At 50.7% G+C, this 14,107-nt stretch overlaps 1 protein-coding gene across 1 annotated transcript in view; it reads left to right on the forward strand.

The window, feature by feature from the left end:
- LOC115123184 (arf-GAP with Rho-GAP domain, ANK repeat and PH domain-containing protein 1-like) overlaps positions 1–14,107 on the forward strand; it is a 145,174-nt gene that overhangs the window by 103,329 nt on the left and 27,738 nt on the right. Inside the window, 6 exon segments of the mRNA XM_065000523.1 lie at positions 278–490; positions 9,546–9,651; positions 9,721–9,868; positions 12,061–12,150; positions 13,192–13,269; positions 13,389–13,506. Coding sequence (XP_064856595.1) covers positions 278–490; positions 9,546–9,651; positions 9,721–9,868; positions 12,061–12,150; positions 13,192–13,269; positions 13,389–13,506 — 753 coding nt within the window.

Raw genomic sequence — 14,107 nt, forward strand, 5'->3', positions numbered from 1 at the left:
TTTCCTATTGACTTAGTGACTCACTGGTCTTACTGGGGATCAGGCTGAACCTGTTGGGTTCTGGGTAGTTTCTCCTGTTTCGTGGTTGGAATGTTAATCTGTTACATCTGCTAACTCTTCCTAATCCCTTCTGGGCTCTGATTAGCTGCTGCTCTGAACTCTGACCTCTGTTTTGGTTGGTCAGTAAGAGAAGGGGTTGTGAAAGGGTGTGTGTTATGAAGTGTGTGTATATGCATGTCTGTGTGTGAGTTTTAATCTGTGTGTGTGTGTGTTTTAGGTCTGACGTCCGAGGGTATCTACCGTAAGAGCGGTGTGAACAGTCGCGTGGCGGCGCTGTGCGAGGCGTTTCGGCGTGATGCCCGTAGCGTGCGTCTGAAGGAGGGTGAGCACCAGGTGGACGACGTGTCTAACACACTGAAACGCTTCTTCAGAGAGTCTGGAGAGAGACTGTTCACCATACAGGCTGCTAGCGCATGGCTCAGCACACCTGGTGAGCCCTACACCCTAACCCTACACCCTAACCCCTACCTCTACACCCTAAATCCTACACCCTAACCCCTACCTGTACACCCTAAATCCTACACCCTAACCCCTACACCCTAACCCCTAACCCTACACCCTAACCTCTACCTCTACACCCTAACCCCTACACCCTAACCCTACACCCTAACCCTTACCTCTACACCCTAACCCCTACACCCTAACCCCTACACCCTAACCCCTACCTCTACACCCTACACCCTAACCCCTACCTCTACACCCTAACCCTACACCCTAACCCCTACCTCTACACCCTAACCCCTACACCCTTTTAGTTATTTATTATTTATTTGACCTTTATTAAACCAGGTAACCAGTTGAGAACAAGTTCTCATTTACAACTGCGACCTGGTCAAGATAAAGCAAAGCAGTGTGACAAAAACAACACAGAGTTACACATGGAATAAACAAACATACAGTCAATAACACAAGAGAAAATCTGTATACAGTGCGTGCAAATGAAGTAAGGAGGTAAGGCAATAAATAGGCCAATAGTGGTGAAGTTAGCAATTTAGCCATTTACACTGGAGTGATAGATGTGCAGATGAGGCTGTGCAAGTAGAAATACTGGTGTGCAAAAGAGCAGAAAAACAAAAAACAAATATGGGGATGAGGTAGGTAGTTGGTTGGATGGGTTATTTACAGATGGGCTATGTACAGCTGCAGCGATCGATAAGCTGCTCTGACAGCTGACACTTAAAGTTAGTGAGGGAGATATGAGTCTCCAACTTCAGTGAATTCATTCCAGTCATTGGCAGCAGAGAACTGGATGGAAAGGCGGCCAAACGAGGTGTTGGCTTTGGGGATGATCAGTGAGATATACCTGCTGGAGCGCGTGCTACGGGTGGGTGTTGCTATGGTGACCAGTGAGCTGAGATAAGGCGGAGCTTTACCTAGCAAAGAATTATAGATGACCTGGAGCCAGTGGGTTTGGCGACGAATATGTAGCGAGGTCCAGCCAATGAGAGCATACAGGTCGCAATGGTGGGTAGTATATGGGGCTTTGGTGACAAAACGGATGGCACTGTGATAGACTGCATCCAATTTGCTGAGTAGAGGGTTGGAGGCTATTTTGTAAATGACATCGACGAAGTCAAGGATCGGTAGGATAGTCAGTTTTACGAGGGTATGTTTGGCAACATGAGTGAAGGAGGCTTTGTTGCGAAATAGGAAGCCAATTCTAGATTTAACTTTGGATTGGAGATGCTTGATGTCAGTCTGGAAGGAGAAGTTTCCAGACTAGCCACACACCTAGGTATTTATAGTTGTCCACATATTCTAAGTCAGAACCGTCCAGAGTAGTAATGCTAGTTGGGCGGGCGGGTGCGGGCAGTGATCGGTTGAAAACCATGCATTTAGTTTTACTAGCATTTAAGAGCAGTTGGAGCCCAACAAAGGAGTGTTGTATTGCATTGAAGCTCATTTGGAGGTTTGTTAACACAGTGCCCAAAGAAGGGACAAATGTATACAGAATGGTGTCGTCTGCGTAGAGGTGGATTAAATAATCACCCGCAGCAAGAGCGACATCATTGATATATATATACAGAGAAAAGAGTCGGCCCGAGAATTGAACCCTGTGGCACCCCCATGGAGACTGCAACGGGTCCGGACAACAGGCCCTCTGATTTGACACACTGAACTCTATCTGAGAAGTAGTTAGTGAACCAGGCGAGGCAGTTATTAGAGAAACCAAGGATGTTGAGTCTGCCGATAAGAATATGGTGATTGACAGAGTTTAAAGCCTTGGGCAGGTTGATGAAGATGGCTGCACAGTACTGTCTTTTATCGATGGCGGTTATGATATCATTTAGGACCTTGAGCGTGGCTGAGGTGCACCCGTGACCAGCTCGGAAACCAGATTGCATAGCGGAGAAGGTACGGTGGGATTCAAACTTTTTGGTGATCTGTTTGTTCACTTGACTTTCGAAGACTTTAGAAAGGCAGGGTAGGATGGATATAGGTCTGTAGCAGTTAGAAAGGCAGGGTAGGATGGATATAGGTCTGTTACAGATTGGGTGAAGAGTGTCTCCCCCTTCGAAGAGAAGGATGACCGCGGCCGCTTTCCAATCTTTAGAAATCTCAGACAATATGAAAGAGAGGTTAAACAGACTAGTAATAGCGGTTGCAACAATGGCGGCGGATAACTTTAGGAAAAGGGGGTCCTGATTGTCTTCCCAGCTGATTTTTTTTTGGGGGGGCTTGGGCCAGTTGCCGCGGGGTGGTGCAGAGCTGTTGGCCGGAGTTTGGGTAGCCAGGTGGAAAGTATGGCCAGCCGTTTGGGTAGCCAGGTGGAAAGTATGGCCAGCCGTTTGGGTAGCCAGGTGGAAAGTATGGCCAGCCTTTTGGGTAGCCAGGTGGAAAGTATGGCCAGCCGTTTGGGTAGCCAGGTGGAAAGTATGGCCAGCCGTTTGGGTAGCCAGGTGGAAAGTATGGCCAGCCGTTTGGGTAGCCAGGTGGAAAGTATGGCCAGCCGTTTGGGTAGCCAGGTGGAAAGTATGGCCAGCCGTTTGGGTAGCCAGGTGGAAAGTATGGCCAGCCGTTTGGGTAGCCAGGTGGAAAGTATGGCCAGCCGTTTGGGTAGCCAGGTGGAAAGTATGGCCAGCCGTTTGGGTAGCCAGGTGGAAAGTATGGCCAGCCGTTTGGGTAGCCAGGTGGAAAGTATGGCCGTAGAGAAATTCTCAATTATCATGGATTTATTGCTGGTGGCAGTGGTTCCTAGTCTCAGTGCAGTGGGCAGCTGGTAGGAGGTGCTCTTATTCTCCATGGACTTTACAGTGGTTCCTAGTCTCAGTGCAGTGGGCAGCTGGTAGGAGGTGCTCTTATTCTCCATGGACTTTACAGTGGTTCCTAGTCTCAGTGCAGTGGGCAACTGGTAGGAGGTGCTCTTATTCTCCATGGACTTTTCAGTGGTTCCTAGTCTCAGTGCAGTGGGCAGCTGGTAGGAGGTGCTCTTATTCTCCATGGACTTTACAGTGGTTCCTAGTCTCAGTGCAGTGGGTAACTGGTAGGAGGTGCTCTTATTCTCCATGGACTTTACAGTGGTTCCTAGTCTCAGTGCAGTGGGCAACTGGTAGGAGGTGCTCTTATTCTCCATGGACTTTACAGTGGTTCCTAGTCTCAGTGCAGTGGGCAACTGGTAGGAGGTGCTCTTATTCTCCATGGACTTTACAGTGGTTCCTAGTCTCAGTGCAGTGGGCAACTGGTAGGAGGTGCTCTTATTCTCCATGGACTTTAAAGTGGTTCCTAGTCTCAGTGCAGTGGGCAACTGGTAGGAGGTGCTCTTATTCTCCATGGACTTTAAAGTGGTTCCTAGTCTCAGTGCAGTGGGCAACTGGTAGGAGGTGCTTTACAGTGTCCCAAAACTTTTTGGAATTTGTGCTGCATGATGAAAAATTCTGTTTGAAAAAGCTAGCCTTTGCTTTCCTACCTGGCTGTGTGTATTGGTTCCTGACTTCCCTGAAAAGTTGCATGTTGCGGTACGCCACAGGGTGTTTTTGTGCTGGTCAAGGGCAGTCAAGTCTGGAGTGAACCAAGGGCTATGTCTGTTCTTAGTTTACATTTTTTGAAAGGGGCATTATTTAATGGTGAGGAAAGCACGTTTAAAGAACAACCAGGCATCCTCTACTGACGGGATGTGGTCAATATCCTTCCAGGATACCCAGGCCAGGTCGATTAGAAAGGCCTGCTCACAGAAGTGTTTTAGGTGGCACTTGACAGTGATGCGGGGTGGTCGTTTGACTGCGGACCCATAACATACGCAGCCAATGAGGCAGTGATCACTGAGATCCTGGTTGAAGACAGCAGAGGTGTATTTAGAGGGCAAGTTGGTCAGGATGATATCTATGAGGGTACCCATGTTTACGGATTTGGGGTTGTACCTGGTAGGTTCCTTGATAATTTGTGTGAGATTGAGGGCATCTACTTTAGATTGTAGGATGGCCGGGGTGTTAAGCATATCCCAATTTAGGTCACCTAACAGTACGAACTCTGACGATAGATGGGGGGCAATCAATTCACATTCACAGTCCAGGGCACAGCTGGGAGCTGAGGGGGGTCTATAACAAGCAGCAACAGTGACTTATTTCTGGGGAGATGGATCTTTAAAAGTAGAAGCTGTTTGGGCTTAGACCTGGATAGTATGACAGAACTCTGCAGGCTATCTCTACTGTAGATTGCAATTCCGCCCCCTTTAGTAGTTCTGTCTTGACGGAAAATGTTATAATTGGGGATGGACATTTCAGAATTGTTGGTGGCCTTCCTAAGCCAGGATTCAGACACGGCTAGGACTTCACGGTTGGCGGAGTGTGCTAAAGCATTGAATAAAACAAACTTAGGGAGGAGGCTTCTGATGTTAACATGCATGAACCCAAGACTTCTACAGTTGCAGAAGCCAACAAATGAAAGTGCCTGGGGACACACAGGGCCTGGGTTAACCTCTACATCACCAGAGGCACAGAGGAGGAGTAAGATAAGGGTACGGCTAAAGGCTATAAGAACTGGTCGTCTAGTGCTTTGGGAACAGAGAATAAAAGGATCAGATTTCTGGGCGTGGTAGAATAGATTCAGGGCATAGTGTACAGACAAGGGTATGGTAGGATGCGAGTACACTGGGGATAAACCTAGGCATTGAGTGACAATGAGAGAGGTTTTATCTCTGGAGGTGCCAGTTAAGCTAGGTGCGGTCTCCGCATGTGGGGGGATGGGACAAGGGGGCTATCTGAGGCATGTTGAGCAGGATTAGGGGCTCCGCAGTAAAGTAAAACAATGAGAGCTGGTGCAACAGGATACAAGGCATATTGACATTAGAGAGAGGCATAAAGCAATCACAGGTGTTGATTGGGAGAGCTACAACAACAATGGGTGAGATAACAACTGGTATAATGGCGTTGAATGGGCAGAGAGGGTCAGTTATCTACACACAGGGCCTGAGTTCGAGGCTGGGGCCGACAGATAAACAAAATGAAGTAGTGTGTTAATGTACAGTCCAGCAGGCATCAGCTGTGTATCTGAGTGATCACAGGGTCCAATGAGCAGCAAAGACGAAACAGGGAGCCGTTCGGTAGTCGATTATTAAGCAAGGCGAGCGGGAGACACGGCGTTCAGGAAGCTAGCAGGCCGGGGCTAGCAGATGGATCAACACCAGCACATCGGCCGGATTATGTCAGCAGACCAGTTGTGATGGATCGGCGGGGCTCCTTGTCGACAAAGGGTCCAGTCCAATTGGGAAGAGAGGTATTATAGTTGGTGTACTTCGTTTGCTAGCCGGGAAATGGGCCTAGCTCGAGGCTGGCTGGTGCATGCTTCTGGACAAGGGCATTAGCCACAATAGCCACTCGGTAGCAACTAGCTAGCTGTGAAGATCCGGTGTAATGGTCCAGAGCTTGCGGCAGCAATCCGGTGATGTAGTGGATAAAAAAGCAGTCCGATATTCCCAGGGCTGGTATCGCGCTGTGCAGACTGGCAGGTATTATCCAGGCTATCCGGGCTAAAGTGGCCGGAGTCCGAGCTAAAGGTAAAGACCGCTAGCAGTGGCTAACGATGACTAAAAAGCTAGTAGCTAATTAGCTGCCTAGCTGCTGATGGTAAGCCTCTGATGGAGGTTCCAATTAGAAGGTCTAAAGAATTGCAGATCTGTACCACATTGGGTGAGGCGGGTTGCAGGAAGGTATATTTTTTTCGAAAATGGAAAAAAGAGGTTGAAATATAATGAAATGTATACATAACCCCTACACCCTAACCCCTACCCCTGACTCCTTAATCCTACCCTTAACCCCTACCCCAACACCCTAACCACTACCCTTACCCCTAACTCCCTAACCCTTAACCCCTACCCCAACACCCTACACCCTAAACCCTACCCCCTAACCCCTACACCCTACCCCTAACTCCCTAACCCTACACTTAACCCCTACCCCAACACCCTAACCACTACCCCTAAACCCTTACCCCTACACCCTAACCCCTAACTCCCTAACCCTACCCTTAACCCCTACCCCAACACCCTAACCACTACCCCTACACCCCTACACCCTTACCCCTAACCAATACCCTACACCCTAACCACTACCCCTACACCCTAACCACTACCCCTACACCCTAACCCCTACCCCTACACCCTTACCCCTAACTCCTTAACCCCAACACCCTAACCACTACCCCTACACCCTAACCACTACCCCTACACCCTAACTACACCCTAACCACTACCCCTACACCCTAACCACTACCCCCTACACCCTAAACCCTACACCCTTACCCCTAAAACCCTACCCTTAACCCCTACCCCTAACCCCAACACCCTAACCACTACCCCTACACCTAAACCCTACACCCTTACCCCTAACTCCTTAACCCTACCCTTAACCCCTACCCCAACACCCTAACCACTAGCCCTACACCCTAACCACTAGCCCTACACCCTAACTCCTACCCCTACACCCTAACCACTACCCCTACACCCTAACTCCTACCCCTACACCCTAACTCCTACCCCTACACCCTAACCTTAACTCCCTACCCTTATACCCTAACCCCAACACCGTACACCCTAACCGTAGCACCCTACACTCTAACCCCAACTCCCTACACTCTAACCCCAACTCCCGACACCCTAACCCTAACACCCTAACCTTAACTCCCTACACCCTAACCCTAACACCTACCTTTATACCCTAACCCCAACACTGTACACCCTAAACGTAGCACCCTACACTCTAACCCCAACTCCCTACACTCTAACCCCAACTCCCGACACTCTAACCCTAACACCCTAACCTTAACTCCCTACACCCTAACCCCTACCCTTATACCCTAACCCCAACTCCCTACACTCTAACCCCAACTCCCGACACTCTAACCCCAACTCCCGACACTCTAACCCCAACTCCCGACACTCTAACCCCAACTCCCGACACCCTAACCCCAACACCGTACACCCTAACCCCTACCCTCTAACCCCAACTCCCGACACTCTAACCCCAACTCCCGACACTCTAACCCCAACTCCCGACCCTCTAACCCCAACTCCCTACCCTCTAACCCCAACTCCCGACACTCTAACCCCAACACCCTAACCCTAACCCCAACTCCCGACACTCTAACCCCAACTCCCGACACTCTAACCCCAACTCCCTACCCTCTAACCCCAACTCCCTACCCTCTAACCCCAACTCCCGACACTCTAACCCCAACACCCTAACCCCAACTCCCGACACTCTAACCCCAACTCCCGACACTCTAACCCCAACTCCCTACCCTCTAACCCCAACTCCCGACACTCTAACCCCAACTCCCTACCCTCTAACCCCAACTCCCTACCCTCTAACCCCAACTCCCGACACTCTAACCCCAACTCCCGACACTCTAACCCCAACTCCCTACACTCTAACCCCAACTCCCGACACTCTAACCCCAACTCCCGACACTCTAACCCCAACTCCCTACACTCTAACCCCAACTCCCGACACTCTAACCCTAACACCCTAACCTTAACTCCCTACACCCTAACCCCTACCCTTATACCCTAACCCCAACTCCCTACACTCTAACCCCAACTCCCGACACTCTAACCCCAACTCCCGACACTCTAACCCCAACTCCCGACACTCTAACCCCAACTCCCGACACCCTAACCCCAACACCGTACACCCTAACCCCTACCCTCTAACCCCAACTCCCGACACTCTAACCCCAACTCCCGACACTCTAACCCCAACTCCCGACCCTCTAACCCCAACTCCCTACCCTCTAACCCCAACTCCCGACACTCTAACCCCAACACCCTAACCCTAACCCCAACTCCCGACACTCTAACCCCAACTCCCGACACTCTAACCCCAACTCCCTACCCTCTAACCCCAACTCCCTACCCTCTAACCCCAACTCCCGACACTCTAACCCCAACACCCTAACCCCAACTCCCGACACTCTAACCCCAACTCCCGACACTCTAACCCCAACTCCCTACCCTCTAACCCCAACTCCCGACACTCTAACCCCAACTCCCTACCCTCTAACCCCAACTCCCGACACTCTAACCCCAACTCCCGACACTCTAACCCCAACTCCCGACACTCTAACCCCAACTCCCTACCCTCTAACCCCAACTCCCGACACTCTAACCCCAACTCCCTACCCTCTAACCCCAACTCCCGACACTCTAACCCCAACTCCCGACACTCTAACCCCAACTCCCTACCCTCTAACCCCAACTCCCGACACTCTAACCCCAACTCCCGACACTCTAACCCCAACTCCCGACACTCTAACCCCAACTCCCGACACTCTAACCCCAACTCCCGACACTCTAACCCCAACTCCCGACACCCTAACCCCAACACCGTACACCCTAACCCCTACCCTCTAACCCCAACTCCCGACACTCTAACCCCAACTCCCGACACTCTAACCCCAACTCCCGACCCTCTAACCCCAACTCCCTACCCTCTAACCCCAACTCCCGACACTCTAACCCCAACACCTAACCCTAACCCCAACTCCCGACACTCTAACCCCAACTCCCGACACTCTAACCCCAACTCCCTACCCTCTAACCCCAACTCCCTACCCTCTAACCCCAACCCCGACACTCTAACCCCAACACCCTAACCCCAACTCCCGACACTCTAACCCCAACTCCCGACACTCTAACCCCAACTCCCTACCCTCTAACCCCAACTCCCGACACTCTAACCCCAACTCCCTACCCTCTAACCCCAACTCCCGACACTCTAACCCCAACTCCCGACACTCTAACCCCAACTCCCTACCCTCTAACCCCAACTCCCGACACTCTAACCCCAACTCCCGACACTCTAACCCCAACTCCCTACCCTCTAACCCCAACTCCCGACACTCTAACCCCAACTCCCGACACTCTAACCCCAACTCCCGACACTCACCCTAAAATAGGGGTGAGGTACTATATGGCAGGGGTGTATTCACTAGGAACCAAACGTGACCTAACTGAATTAAACATGCTTGGCTGTGTGTGTGTTGTCTGTCAGTGATCCCAGAGGAGAGCAGAAAGATCTGTCAGTACCAGCTGCTGCTGAGCCAGCTGCCCAGAGTCAACAAGGCCACGCTACGAGCCCTGGTCAACCACCTCTACTGGTGAGGCACATATAAACACACACGCACACCCCTCAGGTCAGAGTGTAACGGTGTGTGTGTTGTCCACAGTGTGCAGCGGTTTGCAGAGCTGAACCAGATGAATCTCCATAACCTGGCTATAGTATTTGGCCCAACACTGTTCCAGAGCGACGGGAAGGACTACACCGCTGGCCTCGTCGTAGAGGAACTCATAGAGCACTACACTGACGTCTTTGAGGTCAGAGACCCTGTTAGCTCTAACCCCTGACCCTTAACCTCATAGAGCACTACACGGACATCTTTGAGGTCAGAGATCCTGTTAGCTCTGACCCCTGACTCTTAACCTCATAGAGCACTACACGGACATCTTTGAGGTCAGAGATCCTGTTAGCTCTAACCCCTGACCCTTAACCTCATAGAGCACTACACGGACATCTTTGAGGTCAGAGATCCTGTTAGCTCTAACCCCTGACCCCTAACCTCAGAGGCGGCAGCTAGCCTAGCAGTTTAGAGCATTGAGCCAGTAACCGAAAAGGTGCTGGTTTGAATCCCTGAGTCCGACAAGCTGAACAATCTGCTGATGTGCCCTTGAGCAAGGCACTTAACCCTAATTGCTCCTTTAAGTCGCGCTGGATAAGAGCGTCTGCTAAATGATTTAAATTTAAATGTAATAGTGCATTATTGCCCATAGACGCTGATCTTGGGTCAGTTTAGCATTTTCCCCTGCTAATGTTTAAGGTTAAGATTGAGGTAGAGGAAGCTGATCCTAGATCTGTACATAGTGGAATCCCCACGGCACTCTGTCACCTTTGAGTTTAGGCACTAGCTCTCTTCTGCCCTCTGGTGTTTGGTAGGGGTATGGTATGACTTTGGTGTTTGGTAGGGGGATGGCTACAGTGTTTGGTCGGGGGGTGACTACAGTGTTTGGTAGGGGGTGACTACAGTGTTTGGTAGGGGTGACTACAGTGTTTGGTAGGGGGTGACTACAGTGTTTGGTAGGGGGTGACTACAGTGTTTGGTAGGGGGTGGCTACAGTGTTTGGTCGGGGGGTGACTACAGTGTTTGGTAGGGGGTGACTACAGTGTTTGGTAGGGGGTGACTACAGTGTTTGGTAGGGGGTGACTACAGTGTTTGGTAGGGGGTGACTACAGTGTTTGGTAGGGGGTGACTACAGTGTTTGGTAGGGGGTGACTACAGTGTTTGGTAGGGGGTGACTACAGTGTTTGGTAGGGGGTGACTACAGTGTTTGGTAGGGGTGACTACAGTGTTTGGTAGGGGGTGACTACAGTGTTTGGTAGGGGTGACTACAGTGTTTGGTAGGGGGTGACTACAGTGTTTGGTAGGGGGTGACTACAGTGTTTGGTAGGGGGGTGACTACAGTGTTTGGTAGGGGGTGACTACAGTGTTTGGTAGGGGTGACTACAGTGTTTGGTAGGGGGTGATTACAGTGTTTGGTAGGGGTGACTACAGTGTTTGGTAGGGGGTGACTATAGTGTTTGGTAGGGGTGACTACAGTGTGTGGTAGGGGGTGACTACAGTGTTTGGTAGGGGGTGACTACAGTGTTTGGTAGGGGGTGGCTACAGTGTTTGGTAGGGGGTGACTACAGTGTTTGGTAGGGGGTGACTACAGTGTTTGGTAGGGGGTGACTACAGTGTTTGGTAGGGGTGACTACAGTGTTTGGTAGGGGGTGACTACAGTGTTTGGTAGGGGGTGACTACAGTGTTTGGTAGGGGGTGACTACAGTGTTTGGTAGGGGGTGACTACAGGGTTTGGTAGGGGGTGACTACAGTGTTTGGTAGGGGGGTGACTACAGTGTTTGGTAGGGGGGTGATTACAGTGTTTGGTAGGGGGGTGACTACAGTGTTTGGTAGGGGGGTGACTACAGTGTTTGGTAGGGGGGTGACTACAGTGTGAGTTGGTCAATGATGTTTCAACCATGGAGTGAGTCGTTATATACTGTCAGGTTCTAATTTCTCAGAGTAAATACGTCACGGACACTAGAGAAGATGAACCAAGTTGAATTCTTCCCAAAGGGTCGATACAGCTGTAATTCAGATGAAAAAACGTTTCACACAAGCACTGATATTTAACCCTTTCTCCTGGGCTGAGTCTCCTCCTCCACAACTGAACAGCCAATGCATCTCTGTTGCTAGGCAGAACCTTAGTGATATCTGTTCTTCCTCACTTCATCTGACCTGACCTCTACACCAAAGTGCTCCTCCCCAACTCAAGTCTGTCATGGTGATTGATACCAGACTGTGTCTCTTCTCCTCCCAGAGGATCCAAAAATACGATCATGTTGTTTTGTCATGTGGTTGACCGTGTGTGGTTGACCGTGTGTGGTTGACCGTGGGTGGTTGACCGTGTGTGGTTGACCGTGGGTGGTTGACCGTGTGTGGTTGACCGTGTGTGGTTGTTTTGCGGTTCAGGTGGATGAGCTGCAGCTGAAAAGACAGCTGGATGAGATCACGGCCATCATTAAAGTCAGAGAGAAGTTGAACCACAACTCCAGCGTCCCTGTGAGTCATACAGTACTCACACACACACCTCAACACCAAGGCTTCTGTGAGTCAAACAGTACTCACACACACCTTCTCAACACCAAGGCTTCTGTGAGTCATACAGTACTCACACACACACCTCAACACCAAGGCTTCTGTGAGTCAAACAGTACTCACACACACCTTCTCAACACCAAGGCTTCTGTGAGTCATACAGTACTCTCACACACACACCTCAACACCAAGGCTTCTGTGAGTCAAACAGTACTCACAACACACCTCAACACCAAGGCTTCTGTGAGTCATACAGTACTCACACACACACCTCAACACCAAGGCTTATGTGAGTCAAACAGTACTCACACACACCTTCTCAACACCAAGGCTTCTGTGAGTCATACAGTACTCACAACACACCTCAACACCAAGGCTTCTGTGAGTCATACAGTACTCACACACATACCTCAACCTCAAGGTTTCTGTGAGTCATACAGTACTCACAACACACTTCAACACCAAGGCTTCTGTGAGTCATACAGTACTCACACACATACCTCAACCTCAAGGCTTCTGTGAGTCATACAGTACTCACAACACACCTCAACACCAAGGCTTCTGTGAGTCATACAGTACCCACACACACACCTCAACACCAAGGCTTCTGTGAGTCATACAGTACTCACACACATACCACAACACCAAGGCGACTGTGAGTCATACAGTACCCACACACACACCTCAACACCAAGGCTTCTGTGAGTCATACAGTACTCACACACACCTCCACAACACCAAGGCTTCTGTGAGTCATACAGTACTCACACACACCTCCACAACACCAAGGCTTCTGTGAGTCATACAGTACCCACACACACACCTCAACACCAAGGCTTCTGTGAGTCATACAGTACTCACACACACCTCAACACCAAGGCTTATGTGAGTCACACTAACTTCTTATATCATACAGTGTTCTGCAGTAACACAATGTGCTTTAACACTACTTGAATTTGCGTGTGTGTGTGTGCGCGTGTGTGTGTGTGTGTGTGCGTTGTGCAGGCGTCGGGGTCAGCAGGTGACTTCATCTGTACAGTGTACCTGGAGGAGAAGAAGGAGACGACAGAGCAGCATGTCAAGGTGACCTCTCACCTCTGACCTTACCTAACCCCTTATGATCTCACCTTTATCATGATAGGGAAATAAAGAGAGTAAGAAGTGGTCCTGAATCTCACTCCCTCCACTGCTCTCCCCTCCAGATCCCTGGTTCTATGACGGCAGCAGAGCTGACCTGTGAGATTCTGGACCGGCGGAAGATCCAGGTCAGAGAGAAAGACTACTGGAGCTGCTGGGAGGTCAGCGAGAAGGAGGAGACCGGTGAGTGGAGAGAGAGATGGGAGGTCAGGGAGAAGGAGGAGACCGGTGAGTGGACAGAGAGATGAGAGGTCAGGGAGAAAGACTACTGGAGCTGCTGGAAGGTCAGCCAGAAGGAGGAGACCGGTGAGTGGAGAGAGAGATGGGAGGTCAGGGAGAAGGAGGAGACCGGTGAGTGGACAGAGAGATGAGAGGTCAGCCAGAAGGAGGAGACCGGTGAGTGGACAGAGAGATGAGAGGTCAGTCAGAAGGAGGAGAGCGGTGAGTGGACAGAGAGATGGGAGGTCAGGGAGAAAGACTACTGGAGCTGCTGGGAGGTCAGCCAGAAGGAGGAGACTGGTGAGTGGACAGAGAGATGAGAAGTCAGTCAGAAGGAGGAGAGCGGTGAGTGGACAGAGAGATGGGAGGTCAGGGAGAAAGACTACTGGAGCTGCTGGGAGGTCAGCCAGAAGGAGGAGACTGGTGAGTGGACAGAGAGATGAGAGGTCAGTCAGAAGGAGGAGACCGGTGAGTGGACAGAGAGATGGGAGGTCAGCCAGAAGGAGGAGACCGGTGAGTGGACAGAGAGATGAGAGGTCAGCCAGAAGGAGGAGACCGGTGAGTG

The sequence above is a fragment of the Oncorhynchus nerka genome, linkage group LG14 (assembly GCF_034236695.1).
Source record: "Oncorhynchus nerka isolate Pitt River linkage group LG14, Oner_Uvic_2.0, whole genome shotgun sequence".
NCBI classification, from domain to species: Eukaryota; Metazoa; Chordata; class Actinopteri; order Salmoniformes; family Salmonidae; genus Oncorhynchus; species Oncorhynchus nerka.